At 44.6% G+C, this 21,550-nt stretch overlaps 2 protein-coding genes across 5 annotated transcripts in view; one reads left to right on the plus strand and one right to left on the minus strand.

Annotated features, from left to right (window-relative positions):
* The window catches only part of LOC118891073 (aldo-keto reductase family 1 member C3 homolog), a 30,239-nt gene extending 22,719 nt beyond the window's left edge, over positions 1-7,520 (plus strand). For all 3 annotated transcript variants that reach the window (XM_036844674.1, XM_036844673.1, XM_036844675.1), the window contains 4 exons: positions 2,358-2,467; positions 3,190-3,355; positions 3,945-4,027; positions 7,277-7,520. In XM_036844674.1, coding sequence (XP_036700569.1) covers positions 2,358-2,467; positions 3,190-3,355; positions 3,945-4,027; positions 7,277-7,319 — 402 coding nt within the window. In that variant the 3' untranslated portion in view covers positions 7,320-7,520. The remainder of the gene's footprint in view (positions 1-2,357; positions 2,468-3,189; positions 3,356-3,944; positions 4,028-7,276) is intronic.
* On the minus strand, positions 7,333-21,384 carry LOC118891074 (aldo-keto reductase family 1 member B1-like). 2 transcript variants are annotated; one of them, XR_005018888.1, is made up of 7 exons: positions 21,292-21,384; positions 19,112-19,255; positions 17,028-17,125; positions 15,065-15,138; positions 14,550-14,771; positions 13,573-13,655; positions 13,170-13,295 (listed from the first exon to the last, which is right to left on the minus strand). XR_005018888.1 is itself a non-coding variant. In XM_036844676.1 (6 exons), exons 1-6 carry the CDS (start codon positions 21,328-21,330, stop codon positions 7,425-7,427), a joined length of 501 nt encoding a protein of 166 aa, XP_036700571.1. In that variant the 5' UTR covers positions 21,331-21,384; the 3' UTR covers positions 7,333-7,424. The 2 variants fall into 2 exon arrangements, 1 of the variants encoding a protein (XP_036700571.1); XM_036844676.1 differs by lacking the exons at positions 13,573-13,655; positions 14,550-14,771 and adding an exon at positions 7,333-7,448 and having other exon boundaries at positions 13,174-13,295.
* Between the last annotated feature and the right edge of the window lie 166 nt (positions 21,385-21,550).

The following is a 21,550-nucleotide window of genomic DNA, read 5'->3' on the forward strand; positions in this document are numbered from 1 at the left end:
AATCTACAAACAATAAATGCTGGAGAGGGTGTGGAGAAAAGGGAACCCTCTTGCACTGTTGGTGGGAACGTAAATTGATACAGCCACTATGGAGAACAGTATGGAGGTTTCTTAAAAAACTAAAAATAGAACTACCATATGACCAGTAATCTCACTACTGGGCATATACCCTGAGAAAACCATAATTCAAAAAGACACATGCACCCCAATTTTCATTGCAGCACTATTTACAATAGCCAGGACATGGAAACAACATAAATGTCCATTGACAGATGAATGAATAAAGAAGATGTGGTACATATATACAATGGAATATAACTCAGTCATAAAAAGGAACACAATTGGGTCATTTGTAGAGATGTGGATGGACCTAGAGTCTGTCATACAGAGTGAAGTAAGTCAGAAAGAGAAAAACAAACATCATATGTTAATGCATATATGTGGAATCTAGAAAAATGGTACAGATGAACCTATTTGCAGGGCAGGAATAGAGATGCAGATGTAGAGAACAGACATGTGGACATGTGGGGCGGGGAAGGGGATGGTGGGATGAACTGGGAGATTAGGATTGACATAGATACACTACCATGTGTAAAATAGGTAGCTAGTGGGAACCTGCTGCATAGCACAGGGAGCTCAGCTCGGTGCTCTGTGATGACCTAGATAGGTGGGATGCGGGGTGGGGAGGTCCAAGAGGGAGGGGATATATGTATACATATAGCTGATTCACTTTGTTGTACAGCAGAAACTAGCACAACATTGTAAAGCAACTATACTCCAATAAAAAAAAAAAAGAGAGAGAGAGAATATTTGAATTGCCAGCATCACTAATTTTGTGTTTTGGGGACATTACTAAGTAAAATAAGGGTCACTTGAACACCAGCACTGCGATACCACGACAGATGATGTGATGATCTGATGGTTACTAAGTGACCAACAGGCTGGTAGCATATAGAGTGTGGGTACATTGAACAAAGGCATGATTCCTGTCTTGCGTGGGATGGAGCAGGACAGCACAAGACTTCATCACACCATTTAGAACAGTGTGAAGTATAAAACTTGTGAATTATTTCTGGAATTTTCCATTTAATATTTTCAGACCATGGTTGACTGTGGGTAACTGAGACCACAGAGAGAAAAACGACAGATGGGGTGGGGCCACCCTCCTGCCATGCACCTGTTAAAAGTGCCCAAATCCAGAACACTGACAACACCAAATGCTGGTGAGGATGCGGAGCAACAGGGACTCTCATTCATGGCTGATGGGAGTGCAACATGGTGCAGCCACTTTGGAAGACAGTTCGGCAGTTTCTTACAAAACTAAACATACTCTTATCATATGATCCAGCATTGTAGTCCTTGGTATTTACCCAAATGAGCTGAAAACACACAAACCTGATCACAGAGTCTTATAGCAGTTTTATTCATAATTGCCGAAGCTTGGAAGCAACCAAGATGTCCCTCCATCCCTCCATAGGTGAAAGGATAAACAAACTCTGGGACAGCCTTAAAATGTAATATTATTTAGCAATTAAAAAGTGAGCTATCAAGCGAGAAAAAGACATGGAGGAAACTTAAATGCATATTGTTAAGTGAAAGAAGCCAATCTGAAAATTCTGCATACTGTATGATTCCACCTCTATGACATTCTGGAAAAGGCAAAACTATGGAGACAGTAAAATGATCAGTGCTTGCCAGGGGTACAAAGGGACAGAAGGGTGGATGAATAGGTGGTACACAGGGGAAATCTTAGGACAGCATAACTATTATTCTGTTGGGTATTGTAATGAAAGATACACATCATCCATTTGTCAAAACCCATAGAATTTACATCACAAAGAATGCACCCTAACGTAAACTATGGGCTTTACTTAATAATAATCTGCCAATATTGACTCATCAATTTTAATAAATGTACCATACTAATGTAAGAGGATAATAATAGGGGAAATTGGAGAGGGAATGAAGGGAAATATGGAAACTGTATTTTTTGTTCGATTTTTTCTGTAAACCCAAAAGTGCTCCAAAAAAAAAAAGAAAGAGAGAAAGAGAAAGGAAGGAAGGAAGGAAGAGAAGGGAAGAAAGAAAGAAAGAAAAGATCAGTGGTTGCAAAGTGTTCATGGGAAGGGAAGGAGGGATGAACAGGTAAAGCACAAGACATTTTTAGGCAGTAAAACTACTGTGTATGGTGCACCATGGGTACAGCTGTGGATGATGGTCACTTGCTGGCCCACGTTGCTGGTATTTCTAAGTATTTCTGATACCATGAATCTGTATTCACTGTATGTTCCTTGTAAATTTGGTGCTGGCCATCCTGCTGGTCCTACACTCCAATACTTCTGCTTGGCAATTTACAGGTGGAATGTCACCCTTACCTCAACCAGAGCAAACTGCTGGAGTTCTGCAAGTCCAAGGACATTCTCCTTGTTGCATATGCTACCTTGGGGTCTGACGTAAGGAAGAAATGGTAATGATCTCTATAAAGGTATTCCGACCCTAGATGCTGTGCCTTCTGGAGACATCTCTCAACGTCTGAGGGAAATTAAGTACAGTCAAGAGGAATCATCCATCTTTGCAAACCCTTTACCTAGTCTACATTGTGAGGACTCAATGAAAAATTATTGAATAATAAAGTAATTATTATTACTGATTAAAATGTTCATCCAATTCAAAAGCTTTGGTTTTAAAGAGTGACAAGGTAATTCCAAGCCATGATTCTGACACTTAGCAGTTGAGGGATATGAGACAAGTTACAACTTCTGTAAGTTTTAGTTTCTTTATCTCTTCAAGAGGAATATAGATGTGTACCTTTTAACACTTGAGGACAAAATGGAGACAATTAGTTGAGAGCATTTTTTGAAATAGTAAATTCTTATAAAATTCTTGGTTATTTGTTATGATGGTGGTCATTGGGTCTTACTGTGGACAACAATTTTGTCTTCTTGACTTATTCAATCTTTTACCAAGTTTCTCAGAAATGTTTAAAAGATGAAAAAACTACCCGATTTTCCCTTTCTTTCCCTTGTCCTTCTTCTTTGGATTTACCAAAAGAAGCCAAAGAAATATTGAGACAGCCAGAAGGTAATGAGGAAGATTCTAGAGGATCAACCACCCCTAGCCTGAATGAACTATCCCCAAGTAGAACGGATACACAACCTCAGACACATAGCACCTCTGCTTCCCTCCCAGGGTGAAAAAGGACAATCCAGTTCTCCTGCAGGATCCAGTACTCAACACCATTGCTGAAAAGCACAGGCGAACTCCAGCCCAGGTCACCCTGCGCTATCAGCTGCAGAGAGGGGTGGCTGCTCTGGCCAAGAGCTTCAATGAGAAGAGGCTCAAGGAGAACTTCCAGGTACCTGGTAGGGTTTTGGGCAGCAGGGGGCTGACAGAAGCACACCATTTTCCCCAGGATGGGTTATTTGGGAGGCTCCCAATGTGTATATGGGCAAAGCTTATCTCCCTGTATATTCTATGCGTATATGTGCTATATTTAACTATCCTGTCCTCTAAATCCTACAAGGGAGGAGGCATGGTGGTTGTAAAGAACAGTCGACAGAGGGTCAGGTTTGAGTCTCAATCCTGGTTTTCACTCAACAGTATGGCCCTGAGTAAATCATCCCTTGATTTCTTCAGCTGAAAAAATGAAGGAGTTAGCTGAAGTGAGACCTGGGCTCAAAAATCTCAAGGATTAATTGGCTACCACCACAGCTACTCAATTCAAGTCTCTGAGGGTGACCTGAATTGCTAGTCTCAATGCTTTGAATGGACAAATTCCCATGACTTCTGCCAGGGGATGAACCCCAAGTTCATGACAACTGTCTCATGAAACCTACATAAGTTCCTACATAAATTTGTGTGTGTGTATCTGCATGTGGGGGGCATGTAGGGGCTGCAGTAATTGCCTCCAGGAAATTGAATTGATCTTCTCACATTTCTGATAGGTTTTTGAATTCCAGTTGACCCCAGAGGATATGCAAAGTCTAGATGGCCTAAACAGAAACATGCGCTATTTTGAAGAAGATTCGTAAGTACCCTGTTCCATTGTAGATACTGGGGGAGCAGGGTAATGAAGGAATTCCGTTTATTCTAATCCACAAAGGGCAGGGTCTTCTCTTGCCTCTTCTTTTAGGGAAGTGGATGGAAAACATTTTTCCTTCAAGCCCTCATAGCCCTGTTACTCCATGCCCCTCTGTCCTTCCTCTGCTTAAATTCCAGGATCAATCAATACGATGACATCCTTTGCACGTATTTTCAAGTCTCCTCTCTCTTCTTTGTCTTACTCATTGGTCTAAAACCTGGTTACATCCTGCTCTCTCTCTCTCTACTTCATCAGATTTCCCCTCCCCATGAGATTACTCCTAGAGGCATTGGAACATTCCCTCATCTTCAAAAAAGCTCTCTCTCAAACTGATGTCAGCTGCAGCTCACCCTGCCATCCCCCTTTCTCCTTTTACAGCAAAACTTCTTGAAGAAGTCCATGCTTTCTTCCTTCGTGTCTCTCTCCCCGTTCTCTTCTGAACCCACACAAACCAGGCATTTGCCCTCCTCTCTGCCAAAGCTCCTCTTGTCAAGGTCAGCCATGACCTCCTCTTTGCTTAACCCAGCAGTGATTCTCATCCATCTTATTTTACCTAGTGGGTCACTCCTCCTAGAAACACTTTCTCAGCTTTGCTTTCTTCACTGAAGATCTGGTTTCCCCTTATCCCCCATGCCATTCCTTCTCCTGGTCTTTGCAGGTGTCTCCTCATCAACCTGACCTCTTAACTGTGGAGTGACCTAAGGCTCAATCCTTGGACGTCTTCTCTTTTCTATCCACATCCTCATCCTTGGTACTTCATCTAGTCCCGTGCTCTAAACACTGGGTAAATATACACTCCTCCAAATTATATCCAGCCCAGACCTAGGCCCTGGATCAAGACTTGTATACCCATTTGCTCTACTCCACTCAAACTTATCAAGTCTACACTTGAGCTCATGATGGTACCTGCACCCACCCCACCCCCCCAAACCCCACAACCTCACATGCTTGTATCAGAATCTTCCTGATCAACTAACTGGCTGCTATTTGCTCTCTCTGCTTCTGTACTTTGTCTCTGCCCGTACTCACCACAGTGAATGAGGTAAAAATGTAGGTCTGTATATGTTAATCCCAAACTCCTAATATCCCTCCCCCAACACCTTTCCCCTTTGGTAACCATAAGTTTGTTTTCTACGTCTGTAAGTCTGTTTCTGTTTTGTAAATAAGTTCATTTGTGTCATTCTTTTTAGATTCCACATATAAGTGATATCATATGATATTTATCTTTCTGTCTGACTTATTTAACATATACACGCTACTACATATAAAATGTATAGTACAGGGAACTCTATATTCAATATTCTGTAATAACCTATATGGGAAAAGAATCTGAAAAAGAATGGATATATGTATATGTATAACTGAATCACTTTGTTGCACACCTGAAACTAACACAACATTGTAAATAAACTATACTCCAATATAAAATAAAAATTTAAATAAAAAAAAAATAAAAACACTATTTTCTGAAAAGAAAAACCCACAAAAAACAAAAAAAATAGTAGGTCTGATGGGGAAGTCCTCTTCTCGGTATCTGGTGGCTTGCCTTCTCACTCAGAGTAAAGGCCAGAGTCCTCACAAAACCTACAAAGGCCAGCAGGACATGGTCTCCCCATGCCTCTGCCTCCAAGTCCTGCTGTTCTGCCCCTTCTGACTCCAGTGCAGCCTAATGGCCTCCTTGCTGTCCCCCACATGTGTCAGGCCCATCTTGGGGCCTTTGCACTGTCTGTTCCCTCTGCCCAGAATGCTCTTTCTCCAAATACCTGGATGGTCACTCCTTCACCACTGTCAGTCTTAACTCAGATGGCACCTCTGTGACACCTTCTCTGTCACTTTATCTAAAAACGCAGCCCTGTACAGCCCTTCCTTCCCCTCGATCCTGCTCCATTTTTCTCTTGGCCCACCTCCCTAATTAACATACCGTGTGGTTTGCTAACCTATTCTGTTTACTTTCTGTTTACCACAGAACGCTAGATTCGTAGGGAAGGATTTTTTAAAAACTGCCCTCTCTCTGAGTAATTAGTAAATGTTTGTTGAATGAATAATATAAGAAAATGATAGGGAAAAGTAAGGGACAGTGAAGAAGCAGGTAGTAATTTTTAACAATTAATATCAGTCATTTTAATCAACAATAATTATCCAGTGGTTTAGCACTGCCTACCTCAAAAATGATTACAGTAAGTCCCCTACATACGAATGAGTCCCTTTCCGAGAGTGCATTCGTAAGTCCAACAAGGTTAGCCTAGGTACCCAATTAACACAATCGGCTATATAGTACTGCACTGTAATAGGTTTATAATACTTTTCACACAAACATACATAACAAATAAACACAAAAAATAAAGAAAACATTTTTAATCTTACAGTACAGTACCTTGAAAAGTATGGTAGTACAGTACAACAGCTGGCATCCAGGGGCTGGCATCGAGTGAACGGGCAGGAAGAGTTACTGCCTGCAGGAGGGAGAGGAGGTGGGAGATGGTAGACCTGAAGGATCGTCAGCAGTAGGAGACAGCGGGCAAGCTGCAATTTCACTCATGCCTGATGTTGATGGAACGCATGTTCACAACTTTGAAAGTTTGCAACTTGAAGGTTCGCATATAGGGGACTTACTGTACTTCATATATACAAAGACAGTTCACTTCCCTTGCTAAAAATGGAAACCCCTGTTGAAGTGGCTTATATTATAATCACTCTATCTCTAGATCTAATATATAATTTTTCACCCAGCAAAGTCATAGGTAAATTATTTCTGAGTGCTTGCAAGAAATTGAACAACAGTGATATTCTTGTCACCTTCCTCATCATCACCTTGAAATATTTGTTAACTTAAGGTATTAAACCAGATTGGCACTGTTTTAAAAGAGGAAGAATTTATTTCTGCCCTCTTGGGAGTTTATAATATCAACACAAATAGTTTATCTCCTTAAGTTGTAGAATAATATACCTAAAAAATGGAATATATTGGTTTATTTTTGTGTGTGTGCCCAAGTGCATGTAAGCATATTTATTTTCCACAATGTGTTTGTTACATTGTAATACAATTGTATATGGTTGTTATAAAACTCGTTGGGTTTGTACTTGTCCAAAAAAGAAAACTACATTAATTCTCATGCTTAAGCCAGTTTAAAAGAAACCTCTCTTTACCCAGCCCAGAAACAGTTACTTGACTAAGACTCTCCCTTTACCTTTTAGACTGTCTCATCATCCAAATTATCCATTTCATGATGAATATTAACAGCAGTGTCTGTGGTTGCTCCAGAGTTCTTGGTTTTGGGTTGATGACTGGAGGACATCTCAAGGATGAGAACGTACCTGCTTCATTCCATGTCACTTAGCCTGATCAGTCCTGATATGGCCGGGGTCCCTGGGGCAGGAAATAAAAATCTCTAAACCCAGTCCTTTTCCCCCAAAGTAAATAAAGATACATTTCAAACAATCCAACCTACTGCTGCTTTGGCTTTGTTGGTTTATCTGTTTTGTTTTGTTTTGTTTCCCTGTGTAACTGAGGTTGAAATGCTATCATCCCTGGAAGTGATCATAGGAGATATGGATCCCCCAGAAAAAGCTAACCATAGCATATTTTCCAAATTTTCGAAGTCTGGCTTTTCACCTGTCTGTAGTTCTTGTGTGTTTTTTCCCCTTTTGTTCTGTGAATTTGCCACACTATATAATTTTATGAGACCTTTTAAAGGGATCTAAAACTTAATGAATATACAATACCCCAAATGTCCAGATTTCAATTAAAAATTACTCATTATACCTAAAACAAGGCATCAAATTGAATTAAAAAAGACAAGCTACAGATACCTACACCAAGATGACTGAGTATTAGAATTATCTGACCAAGATTTTAAAGCAGCCATCATGAAAATGTTTCAACAAGCCATTACAAACATACTGGGGACAAATGAAAAAGTAAAAAGTTTCAACAAGGAAATAGAGTGTCCTAGCAAAGAAATAGAAGACATAAAGAAAAACCAAATGGTAATTTTAGAACTGAAAAATACAATAATAAAAATTGAAAACTCAGTGAATAACCTCAGTAGATTTGAAGGAACAGAGGAAATAATCAGTGTGCTGGAAGATAAAGCGATATCAATTACCCAGTGGGAACAAGAGAGAGAAAGTAGGTTTTTTTAAAAAATAGGAACAGGGCCTTGGGGACCTGTGGAACAATAACAAAAGATCTAACATGCATGTGATCGGAGTGGGGAAAATAGGGAGATGTTTGTCAAAGGGTACCAAATTTCAGTTATGAGATGAGCAAGTTCTGAGGTTCTCATGTACAGAATGCTGATTGTAGTTAAAAACACTGTAGTGTATAATTGAATTTGCTTAGAGAATAGATCTTAAGGGTTCCCACCAAAACAAAAACAAAAAAAGGAATCTGACAGTTGATGGATGTGTTAATTACCTTGATTTCGTGTGGGGATCATTTCACCATGTATATGCATATCAGATCATCACTATCTATAATTTTAATTGTCAATTATACAACATTAAAGCTGGGGGAAAAAAAAAGAAAGGGTGATGAATCTCATCCAATGTCCTTTCATGGAATCAACCGATACAGTTGACAATGAGGATAGTACTTTTAGTTTATAACTATTCTAATTTTAAAAATTGATTTTTATATTTATGGCACTAGTATCTACTACTTACTCTGTTAGAGTAAATCTTAAGCCTTCTCACCACACACAAAAAAGGGAGTTATGTGATGTGACGGGAGTTAACTAACTTGATTGTGGGAATCATTTCACAATGTGCACGTGTATCAGATCATTATGCTGCACACTTAAAACACATACAGTTTATTTGTCAATTACACCTCAAGAAAGCTGGAAAATTAAAGGAGAGAGTGGGGCAGAAGAGAGGGGGGAACAGTTAGAAAAGGGATGCCCATGGTGATGGAGAAGTTCTGTGTCCTAACCATGGCCATGATTCATGAAACACATAGGTGAAAAAATTGCACAGAACTAAATGCACACCCAGCACAAATCTGGGAAAATCTGAATAAGCTCAGTGGGTTGTATTGTTGTTGATATCCTGGTCGTGACATGGGGCTCTCATCTTGCAAGATGGTAACGTTGGGGGGAGCTGAGCAGAGGGGACACGAGATTTCTCTGTACTATTTCTTTCAACCGCATGTGAATTTACAGTTCTCACAAAATAAAAGTTTACTGTAAAAAGAGCAACTAGAAAACTGTCACCAGCTCCACACCCCCTCCTCCCTTTTGGATTCCTTTCTAATCAAAAGAATTTGGATGTGGTGCTAGCCTTAGGCACTCTCACCATTTACTGTGTAATCCAAAAATAAAATTCTGCCCAGAGCACAGACTGGAGGAAGTGGGAATAAAAACAGGAGTCTGGATGGTGAAAACCAGTGGCTGGATCCATACACACTCCGTTCTATGAAAATGAACGTTGGAAACTCCATGCCAGTCCTGGGATTTGGCAGTGCTATTACCAAATGGTAAGATTATTGAGAATTGGGGGTCATGAGGTCAAAAAGACCAGATGAACCCCAGGGGAGAAAAACACTTTCCGGAAAGTGTTTTTAAATTCAAATTTTAATCTGCCCCTGAGGCAGGAGACAGATGGGCCCTCAGGGCAAATGGTTTGAGTTCCTTCCTTGTCCGGATACTCCTAGACGGGAATAACAGGACAATATAGAGAGGAGGCTGGGCCGTGCTCAGATAGAAGATAAGAGACCACTTATCCTTCATTCTCCAAGTCCGGAGACCTCCCCGACTACACATGCGCAGAAAGGCTCCTTGGAGGTCAAAAGGGTTGTAATGCTAAGTGATGACAACTAATGCTCACTACCCATAGGCCTCTCCAGTAGACTCCATCTTGGCTAAGAGATGCTTATGCACACATGAGAAAATCCTGAGATACACCAAATATGGACTTTGAACAAGGCAAATCAAAATGACTGGTCAAAACTACAATGAGGGGGCTTCCCTGGTGGCGCAGTGGTTAAGAATCCGCCTGCCAGTGCAGGGGACACGGGTTTGAGCCCTGGTACAGGGAGGTCCCACATGCCTCGGAGCAACTAAGCTTGTGCGCCACAACTACTGAGCCTACGCTCTAGAGCCCGTGAGCCACAACTACTGAGCCCATGTGCCACAACTACTGAAGCCCGCGCGCCTACAGCCCATACTCCGCAACAAGGGTAGCAACTGCAATGAGAAGCCCACGCACCACAGCGAAGAGTAGCCCCTGCTCACTGCAACTAGAGAAAGCCCGTGTGCAGCAACGAAGACCCAATGCAGCCAAAAATAAATAAATAAATAAAATGTATTAAAAAAAAAAAAAACTACGATGAGGTATCACCTCACACCAGTTAGAATGGGCATCATCAGAAAATCTACAAACAACAAATGCTGGAGAGGGTGTAGAGAAAAGGGAACTCTCTTGCTCTGTTAGTGGGAATGTAAATTGATACAGCCACTATGGAGAACAGTATGGAGGTTCCTTAGAAACCTAAAAATAGAATTACCATATGACCCAGCAATCCCACTACTGGGCATATACCCAGAGAAAATCATAATTCAAAAAGACACATGCACCCCAATGTTCATTGCAGCTCTATTTACAATAGCCAGGTCATGGAAGCAACCTAAATGCTCATCGACAGACGAATAGATAAAGAAGATTTGGTACATATATACAATGGAATATTACTCAGCCATAAAAAGGAATGAAATTGGGTCATTTGTAGAGACGTGGATGGATCTAGAGACTGTCATACAGAGTGAAGTAAGTCAGAAAGAGAAAAACAAATATTGTACATTAATGCATCTATGTGGAACCTAGAAAAATGGTACAGATGAACCAGTTTGCAGCACAGAAATAGAGACACAGATGTAGAGAACAAATGTATGGACACCAACGGGGGAAAGTGGCAGGGGGTTGGTGGTGGTGGGATGAATTGGGAGATTGGGATTTACATATATACACTAACAGGTATAAAATAGATAGTAAGAACTTGCTGTATAAAAAATAAATAAAATAAAATTAGAAAAAAAAAAGATTGGTCAAAGGAAACCCGTAAGAAATGCCCCATAAAAGTGATTCAAACTGCCACGAGGGTGCGACTCTCTGAGTCCGCCCATGTGTCTATCCACATGTACTTTTTTCTCCTAATAAATACTTTACTTGTTTCACTACTTTCCGTCTTTGTGGGAATTCTTTTTCTGCAAATCCGTAGGGCCAGGGTTCTGTCACTGACCACTGGTCTAGTGGCTAGGATTTGGTGCTTTCACTGCCTCGACCCGACCTCAATCACTGGCAGGGAACTGAAACCCTGTTTCAAGCCACTGCAAGCTGAGGCCACCCGAGATCACCTCCACAATTGCAAATGATTAACCATAAATACAACTTTTCTTTAGCAACATACATACTCTAACTTGAGAATATGGGGAAGGGAATACTCTTTTTTCCTAAACTTCAAGGCTTAAAAGCTCAAATGCTATCATTTAATATTCACATTTTTAAAGACTTTGAAATGTAATACCAAATTGCTTCCAGGAGATCTATATAAATTTATAGTCCTACCAAAATTTACTGGAAGTGCTATTTTTCAAAAACACTTCCCATGTATTGGAGGTTTGTTTTTTGTCTGTTGTTTTACTTTGAGTGGGGAAACTGGAAAGTCACTGTCAATTCAATTTTTATTTCTATTATTACTTTGCTCATTGGCTTTTGGACATTCAAATCCTAGCTTCGACCTTTACAACTAAGTAATTTTTGGAAATTACTCGACCTCCATGTGCCTATCTTCTTAAAGGGTACTTGTCACGTAGGGGCATTCTGTGGATTAAATGCCTAGTACATGGTAATTAATCAATAACTGTTAGTTACTGTGTTCCTCCAATATCATCTTTTTAAAATTGGGAATTTATCATTTTCTTGTACATAAGAACTGTTTTATAGTTTCATTATTTTTGTTTTGTCTCTTAGACAGGTTGGAGATATTTTTTCCCGGGCTATAGGAAACCCCTCCCCTCTGGCTGCATGTTAGAATCAACGGGCCGCGGGTGGGGTGGGAGCTGGGGGGGAGTGGGGGCCGGGGGGGGGGTGCATGTTGTTAAAAGACACCAGCTGCTGAGCACACCCTTTTGTTGTCTGAAGGTAAGGATTTTGCTTTAAAACCATCTGGGGGGATTGGCATGGAACAGACGAGCAGAGATAAAGCAGGACGGGCCAAGGACTGATAACTGCTGAAGCTCAGTGATGGGGGTGGAGGTTTGTTATGCTGTAGACCATTAAATATTTTCATAACACAATTTTTTTTTAATGTGAAGGCAAATCATTTATGAAACATCAAATATCCTTGTTTGAGAGTACAGTAGGCACAGCAGGTCTTGTAAGAATCCCATCACACTGTGTGTTCCAGGGGTTCTTAAGACTTGAATGGGTTCTCGGTGGTGATAAATGGAATATTTATAAATGGAATGGAATATTTATAATATTTACAAATGGAATATTTCCTGCCATATCAATTAACAAATGATGCCACAGTCATCAACAATTGCAGCCCTCAACGTGAGCCGGTGAGCCCTAAGGCAACTCAGGGCTGAAAAGAATACCTGCCATCTAGCAGCCGTCAGACTGCAGCCACTTCCTGCGGTGAGCCCTGAGGAAACTCAGGAGGTGAAAATACAGGATACAGGCCCCAGATAGCTGAGATGCATAGCAAAGGAATGATTTCGGTGAGCCCAGACTCTTGCATCTTTCCATACATAGAAAAGCGCTAAATTCCTTAACTTGAGATATCTGGTTTTAATTAATAATAATCTTTTGAGGTTCAGACCACCTGCCCGTTGTTGCAAAACTCCTATATATCCTGGCTCTCCCATCGCCCCTTGGAGCAGTTTCTCAGAGCTATCTGAAATGCCGTCTCCCAGGCTGCAGTCCTCATTTTGCCCCAAATAAAACTTAACTTGTGACTCTCACGTTGTGCTTTTTTTTTAAGTCAACAGTGGAGAGCGATCACCGCTCTCACGAAGCTTCCTCCTTCAGGCACAGACCACACTCAGTTCCTTGGATTTCTCAGGGAACTTCCGTTGCAGGCAGGAACTCACCCAAATCCAACTGTGTCCCAGCATCCCTGACCAGAGCTGCCTGTGCCTCGGCGAGGATTTGTCCCGGCCAAGGAGGGCCTCAGTACTCTGCTTTGAAGGGATAGTCCTTGTGGTTTTCAGTTCTGAAAAACAGAAAAACAAATCAAAAATAGAAGCAGAGAATGATTATTATTTTTAAGAGAAACATTCAAAAGATACAGTTACGTATTTTTAAACTCCCTAGTGTACTGAATCAGTTTTATGATTCACCTCCAAAGTGGCCCATCCTCAGACAGGAGAGAATTATGAGAAAGCTTAATTAACTCCACATGTACATAATAAACGCCTATGCAGGAAGCAATCATGCAATCCGGACATCGCTCTCTGTACTTGGGAAGGAGATAAAGCAGCCGTATTTACATGGGGAATGTAGACAAATGGAGATTCCTGTCCGGGTGGAGGAGGTCAGTCATATCCTGTTCTGATAATTCAAAATCAAACACCTGGAACCAAAAGGAAACATTCATAGGAAATTTACTTCAGTGGACATTTAGTTGAGCTACGTTAGCTACAACACCTGTGGGGACGGGACTTCCTGTGACACCTGGACCAAAAGGCACGTGGGCCCTGACCATCCCGGCCGGCTTAGCCTTGGCTGTTTAGGAATCCTTAGGAAGACAGGTGTGTGCTGCATTCGGCCTATAGTTGTAAGGGACGTTCCAGAAAAGAATTTTTCCCAACATGCAAAGACACACACACACACACACGCACACACACACACAATCCCAAGAAACAAAAACCAAAAACATTTCTTCTACACTTGGTGAGGGAGACCCTTGGTCCCCGGGACCGCTGATGCTCACAGTATCCACATACGGTGTAATTTTTGTTTCTGTTCCTTCTAAAGCAGTATTCTGAGCTGCCCTCCCCCCTTCTGCCCCTAACACACTTGCGGACTACGACCCTCGCCCGCAGTAAGAGCCGTCCACCCCCGACAGCCATCTCTGAACCCGTAGCTGAGGAGCTGGGGGCAGGGGTGTGCAGAGTGAGGGGAGGGGACGCATGGCCCAGCCTCTACCCGCAGGGGGCCCTCTGCCCGAAGTCTAGCAGAAATCAGGAATCAGTGACAACTGGAGTTCTGCCTGGAGGGAGAACTGGGGCCAGGGGTCGTCTGGGTTAAGAGGAAAGAGTGGACAGCTCGGGGAGGGCCCGACTCGTCAGGGCTGGGGCAGCCTGGGTGCAGCGTCGCTGGGTGGCACTGGGGTGAGGGGCGGGCGTCTGGCTGGGCGGGCAGCCCCAAGAGAGCTCTGGCCGCACCCCTGCCCACTCAACCCCTCTCCCCACCCCATTCAATCCCGTGTGCCAGCTCCCAGGCTGGGAAGGGCCAGTCTCTGCACCTGAGGCCTCATCCTGCCCCTGGTGTCAAAGCCGCAGGGGACGGGGATGCTGGCTCCGGCGGTCAGCACACCTCCTGCCCCAAGCTAGCAGGTGATGACAAACCCTCCGATGCCGATTCAAAAGGAGGAAACGCTTTCTTGGATATTCTCAAGAATCCGCTTTGGGTTGACGGATTTGGGAATCACTATCACATTCCTCTGGATCTGAAATCGGATCAAACTCTGCAGGGGAAAAAAAAGTCTAATATCAGGTACAGGGCCTCATCGGAGTCAGAGCTCAGTACTTTCCCTGACGGTTCATGCTATATCGTGCAGTAAAAGTCCAAAAGCCAGGGGCAGCAGGAACTTTTACTACAAGCGCTTTCATTCTAAGTCCTTTAGAAACCAAACTGGCATCTTCTGAGCAGCCCTAGCAGGAGAAGCTTGGGGGACCTGCAGACGCCTTAAGGAGAACTAACGTGTCCGATCCCCAAACAAGGGGACATCAGAGCAAGGACGCAGCGGCCCCAACCTACCTGAGCTGCAGACTTCTTGTGCTGCTGAAAGATCATCTGGATCACAGGGTCTTCCATCAGGTGCACCCCCCTCACTGGGGAGAAGAGCACAGGGGCCACGGGATCAAATGAGTATGCTTCCTTCTTTAGGAAAACCTCAAACTTTCTCCAAATGCAAAATCTAGATGTATTTTTTGTCTGGTCACGATACATGCTCAGCATAGGAAACTTAAATGACGCAGAACAGCTGTCACCCAAATACCACCATCTTAGAGAAACCACTGTTGACATTTCAGTGGAGACAGCTGGACACATTGCTTTTCGCGTATATTGGGTGCTTTTTCTCAAGAACCAGGCAGCAACATCAGAGCGTATGAGGCAGTGGGTCTCTGTGCTTTGCCCCTCTGACATTTAAAGGCTCTCTGACCTCTCTGACCTGTATTGTAGGACATAGAATAGTGTACCATTGATAAATAATTGTTGTTGATGATGATGATTTCAGACAGGTTCACCTCAAACATCAAGAAAAAGTTGAGATTATGAACCTTCAGTGTAGAGAGTTTGAAGATGGTGACTGAGTTCTGTCCCTCCACCTCTGCCCAGCAGAGGACAGGCCCTCGTCACCCTGGAGAGCCATCTCCCAGGGAACATTATTTAAGCAGTTACTAGGTTTCAAGCACTGCACTAGAAACAGCCACCACAGTCTACTGAGGGGAGCCGACGGAGTCCGTTTCATCTGGCCGTGGGCCCAGGGTTCCAGCTGGCTCCCCTGCCGTGGAGGGCTCTCCCCACCTGCTCCCCTAAGGGCTCCACTGCCCGGGTTCAGCTGTGGAATACAACCCGGCCTTCTAGGAACTCCCCTGCTGCTGCCAAGTTCAAACACATGTGCCCCATTTCAAGTGGGAAACACACAGGTAATAACAGTGCCACCATTTCAGCCTCCGCTGGACCCCTGACATGTCCCAGGCACCGAGCGAGGGGCTGGGCAGAGTTGCGAGTTAGATGCAGTGCTTGCCCTCGGTGAGCGCTGACAAGTGGAGAGAGTGAGGAGAAAATAGGGACAAGAGAGTGTGACAAGGGCTGCAGACCAAACATGAATAAGGGGAGTCAGGAGGGCTTCCTGGAGGAGGTGTTGCTGAATTGAGCCTTACCTTAGAAATTGGAGTTAACCAGATTGCAAAAAAAGATAATAAGGTAAAGAGAACAACATATATAAAGGCACAGAGACTAGAAAGAACATGTTCTGTTCCAGGAACCCATGGAGTTTCAAGTGATTAGTGCAGAGAGTGTTTGCAGGAAGAAAAGAGGCCAGAAATTGGCAGAGGCCAGATCAGCCAGGACTCGCAGGCCACGCCAACAATTGAAGGAGTTTTAAGCAAGAAAGTGACCTGGTCAAATTGGGATGCCTCCCTCAGTCTGGCAGGAGTTCAGAGGCTGATCCCCTAACCCGAGAGTTATCACTTGACTAAGGCAAACAGTGAGAGCAGAGAGCAAGAGACCGACTCCAGGTTCTCTGGAAGAATGATCAGTGGATCTTGCTGATGGATTGGATTGGGGGAATCGGAAAGGGGTGATGTCTAGGAGTCTGGTCTGGGTGGCTGAGTGGGTGGAGGCCTGTTGGTTCATGTAGGGCAGGGCAGGTTCTGGGGAAGATGGCATGTGGCGTTTGGCTCCTATGGAGATGGAGGTGTCCGTGAACCATGTCTGTGAACCGTCCCGTCAAGAGGCCCAGGAGAGGACGAGATGCACTGGTCCAGAGCTCTGCAAAGTGCTCGCTTTCAGCTGGGGCAGCCCCTCAAAGCAGCCCCTCCCCCAGCCGGAGGGCCTAGGGAGCTGACAGCCCCCTACCCCTTGCAGGTGCCTGTGGGCCCTCCACACCCCGCCCAGGCCTTCGTTAAACCCTCCGCTAACTCCCCACATTAAACTGGAGGGCGAAGCTATTTCCTGCTTGGGTCTGGACTCAGGACCACTGGCACATCCCTACCTGGAGCCCCCGAGGGGCCGGTAAGCAGTCATGGACACATTTCTCCATTGGCAAAAACTGATCAGGTTCTTCTGAGTCAGGTATGGGTGGCACTCGATCTACAAAGAAAATCACAGCTTACCAGGGAAAACAGTCCACCAGAAAAGGGGTCCTACATGCCTGTCTCGACTCTGTCACTGATGAGCTAGGTGACGCACCTTGAGGGTCTACAGCTGTGAAGTGGAAAGACTAGACTGTGATCCCCGAGACGCCAGCCCGCTGTGAATACCTGTGTCAGAAGCGCTCGAGCCTCACCTGCTGAGTCAGGCCCCCCTCATCACTTTAGGTAAAAACCACGGCCTCCCACTCCCTCTGTGCGTGTGTATCATTACTTGACGTCTTATATGTTGTATTTTCTGCTATTGTCTGTCTGTTGCCACTAGGATGTAAGCTCCACGAAGGCAGGGATTTTGGTCCGATTTTGTTTTGTTCACAGATGTCTCCTGAACATCTAGAATAAGCTGGGCATACCGAAGATGCTGAATAAATATCTGCTGAGTGGATGAGTGAAGCTCACAAGGGACAGACACACGCCCCAGCAGCCCCAGTGGACGTTCTGAGAAGCTCGAGAGGAGATCCCTGTCCCCTCCACACTCTGAATTCTCGAACGATCCAGGTCATAAGTGACCGGATGGAGACTCGCTTCAGCGAATCAGGGGGAACCAGGAACGTGCTGGGTGCAGCCATCAGGAGAGACCCCGAAGGAGAAGCATTCCTGGGGGGTCCACAACCCTACTTAGGAAACACACCCTCCAGCTTCCCGAACTGGACGACGTTCTGTTTCTGCTCTGGTGCTGGGTGCTTGTGAGGGCTCACTGGTGGAAACGCCGTGGGCTTTGCCCTTCAAGACCCCACGTGCATCTCTGTATCTGTTACACTTCAGTTAAAAAGTTTATTCATAGAAAAGAAAGGACACGATGCTCTATACCCCCGGATGGGAGACTACCCGAGTGCCCACCAAGTACAGAATGGACAACTGCTCTGCGGCGTGTTCCCACATGGAGCATCACGTAGGAACAGTGAGAAGAACAGTGACCCGCGGTCACACGTGGGTGTGGAGGATCTAACAGGTGCAACGCTGAGTGAAGGACCAGGACACAAACGAGCATGGAACGTACCATGTTATCCATATAAAGCTCTAAAGCTACTCAATGCTGTTGGAAATCTGAAGAGTGGCTGCCCTTTCTGAAGGAGGGGGGGACACGAAAGGAGCACAGTTGGGGGCCTCTGGGGGGGCTGGTCATGTTTGTTTCCTGATCCACATGCTGGTCAGAGCTGGGCTCAGCTTATGAGACTGTATCAAGCTCTATTCTTACGTGTGCGCTTTTTTGTATGTACCTAACACTTCAACAAAAAGTTTAAAATAAAGTGCTTAAAGGGAGTTCTTTAATTCTCCACCATCCGGGTCTACCCCCAGCACTTCCCACAGGGCCTGCCTCCTAATTGTCCTTCACAAGCCTTTCTCTGTCCCGTCCTGGCCTGCGTCCTAGTTCAGGCCGTCATCACCCCCGTCTCTACAGCTGTTACTGTCGCCTGTCTCCTGCCTCCTGTTCAAACACGTGCTTCTTTCAGCGGCTACAATCACCTCGACACAACACAAGTCTCTCTTACATAGAATACAAGCTCCCTACCTCAAAGCCTTCAGCGGTGCTCCTTTGTCTAAGGGGGAAAGAATAAGCTCCTCAAACGGCATCCAGACTTCCACCGTCTGGCCCATCCGTTTCCCCAGCCTCGCGTCTCTCTGCTGCTTAACATTTTTCGATGTAGGAACGTCAAGCTTCTTATGGGCCCCTGTACCCTGCGCTGTCCCATACGCTGTACCTTTGCTCAAGAGGTCCCCTCTGCCTGTCACGCTGTCCCCGACCCCTTGACCGCACCACTCCCAGCATCTGCACGAAGCTGCAGAAGTCCTGTCCCGTCTGGTTCAAGGTGGAGTCATCAGCTCCCATGAGGAGACCGGAAAACCCCCCCTGTTCTGCTCCCCCCATCTCGTGGCCCAGCCCTGAGCTGCCTGCACCCCGCTCTCTCTGCCAGGGAAGGCCTACCTTGCTGACAATAAACAGGTCCTTCCGCCTCACCATGCCCTCCTTGACCTTGCACTGGATCCCCACTCCAACCTCATTCTCGTTGTGGTACAAGCCCGCGTCTATCACCACTTTGACCGCCTCCGTCACTTCCCCTGGGGCCACCTGCAAAACGAGGAACAGAAGTAAGCCACCCACATTCAGGAGAGGCCAACCCTAATTCCCCCTTTGCACTCTAGAATGCACAGCCAATGATCCGTAAAAAATGAAGTTACTGAATTGGTACTCCTATCCCTTCGTCCTAGAATTTGGGAATGTCAGAGTCAGAAAAGATTTATAGTTAATCTAAGTTCAAATTCCTTTACGTATTTGGGGAAAACGCTTTAGGTATTTTTAGTGCTTGCAAATAACTGAGCTAGAGGCCGTGCTTCCAGAATGGAACACAGGAATAAATAAATTTCGGATGCATAAAGATGACAGGTGAGCTGCAAGGAGGTACAGGCTCACCCTCTACCCACAAAGACTATCAGCCCAAGTGTGAAGGTAGACATGTGCACACAAAGATAATCCATCACACAGAGCATCTGCCAGACCCAAAGGAACGAGATGGACTCTATCAGGAATGTGGAAGTTCGGAAAAGAAAACGCTCACTGTGAACGGGGTTGTTCTAGCAGGCAAGGGGCCTGGAACCAGGGGAAGAGGCCCGGGATGGCTCACAGGACCATTAAACCCCATGTTCCCAAAGGGCTTCACAGCTCACAAGGCGCTTTCTCACTTGAACTTGACATCACCCCACGGGATGCATCAGTATAATGATCTTCATTTAACAAGAACACATTCAGAGTGGCTGGGAGCTAATGAACTAAGTGTCCACCTCAAAGTTAGAAGAACCACTTATGAAAATAAGAATGAATATCAAAAATCGATAAAGAAGATCAACAAAGCCAGTGGTTAGCTCTTTGAAAAATCTTAATAAAGTAGACAAACTTTTTTGTTGTTGTTCTTTTTTTTTTTTTTGGCTGTGCTGCACAGCATGTGGGATCTTAGTTCCCCAACCAGGGACCGAACCCGGGCCCCCAGCAGTGGGAGCGTGGAGTCCTAACCACTGGGCCACCAGGGAATTCCCTAAAGTAGACAAACTTTTGACAAGACTGAGGAGACCAATTTTTTAAAAAATGACATGAAAGAAAAGCAGTACATATAGATAAAAATAGAGATTTAAAATCTAAGAAACTATTATCAATGACTAGAAGCCGACAATTTGGAAAAATGAAATAAAATGGAAAAATTCCTAGAAAAACTTAACTCAAGAAGAAATAAAACTCAATTGTCCTATAGTTATTTTTAAAATGAAGCAATTAAACACAACACACACATAGTTCTACAAAATTTTCAAGTCAGAATTCATCCCACTTTAAAACAAAATCTTTCTGACAAGAGGTAAAGAGGAAATAATTCCAACTCATTCTACCAAACCACAATGAATTAAACTACATCCCTGGCCTCTACGAGTTAAGTTGATAGAAGAAGTAATTTAAATAATATTTTGATGAGCAAGGGTAGATCATTCGAATTCCTACTCATCCAATAACTTCCTATGTGACTTCTTAAATGAATATCTTTTTACCAAAGACTAAGTTTTAAAAGAAAGCAAATTTGAAAGGCTTTTTAGTTAGTGCTATGTCTAAATCACTGACAGGAATTAGAAAGTCCGAAGTAGAGAAAGGTCCAAAGTACTTCCACTATCAGGTTTTTACACGGGGAAGAAGACAAAGTTTCATTGTTTCTTTTTAAAACCAAGTTGGCAATGACAGCATTTCCTTGTCTCTTTGATACAGACATTTCCCCATCTTCCGGTTGGCTGCTGCTCTGATCTGTGAGGTGACTACCAATCTTCCCGCCCTTATCTAAGCATGACCACCTTTTCTTCTGGGCTTTTCCAGACGTTATTTCTGAATAATTATGATTGGGACTCAATATGAATAAGGACAACCTCCATTTTCAGAAAAGCTGATATCTAAATATTCCATCTTTCAAACACAGGAGGAGCCCCGCGGCAGGTGCGGGCGATCAGCTGGGCCTGAGGAGGCTGCGGCAGTGTCCCGGGGGTGTCCCCGCGGGTGTCCAGGTAGGTGGCCCCTCCACGTCAGGGAGAGCCGAGGAAAGGCGCCGCCCCTCCCCGACCACGGGGCCACCTCACCTTCCAGGTGCCCAGGCCCAGGACAGGTATCTTCTCCATGCTTCAGATCACCTCTGCAGCTGCCGCGCGGCTCCGAGGGACGCCACCGTAATGGGTGCCCGGATTCGCTGGCGGCACCGTGGTGGACACTTCGATTGGCCGGCGGCACCGATGGTGGACACCCTGATTGGCTGGCGACGCGGCCGGTTAGCCAGAAGCGCTCGCGGGCAGTGGACACGCCCACATGGGCGGAGACCGAAGGTAGGGCGTTGGGGAGAGG

The sequence above is a fragment of the Balaenoptera musculus genome, chromosome 2 (assembly GCF_009873245.2).
Source record: "Balaenoptera musculus isolate JJ_BM4_2016_0621 chromosome 2, mBalMus1.pri.v3, whole genome shotgun sequence".
NCBI classification, from domain to species: Eukaryota; Metazoa; Chordata; class Mammalia; order Artiodactyla; family Balaenopteridae; genus Balaenoptera; species Balaenoptera musculus.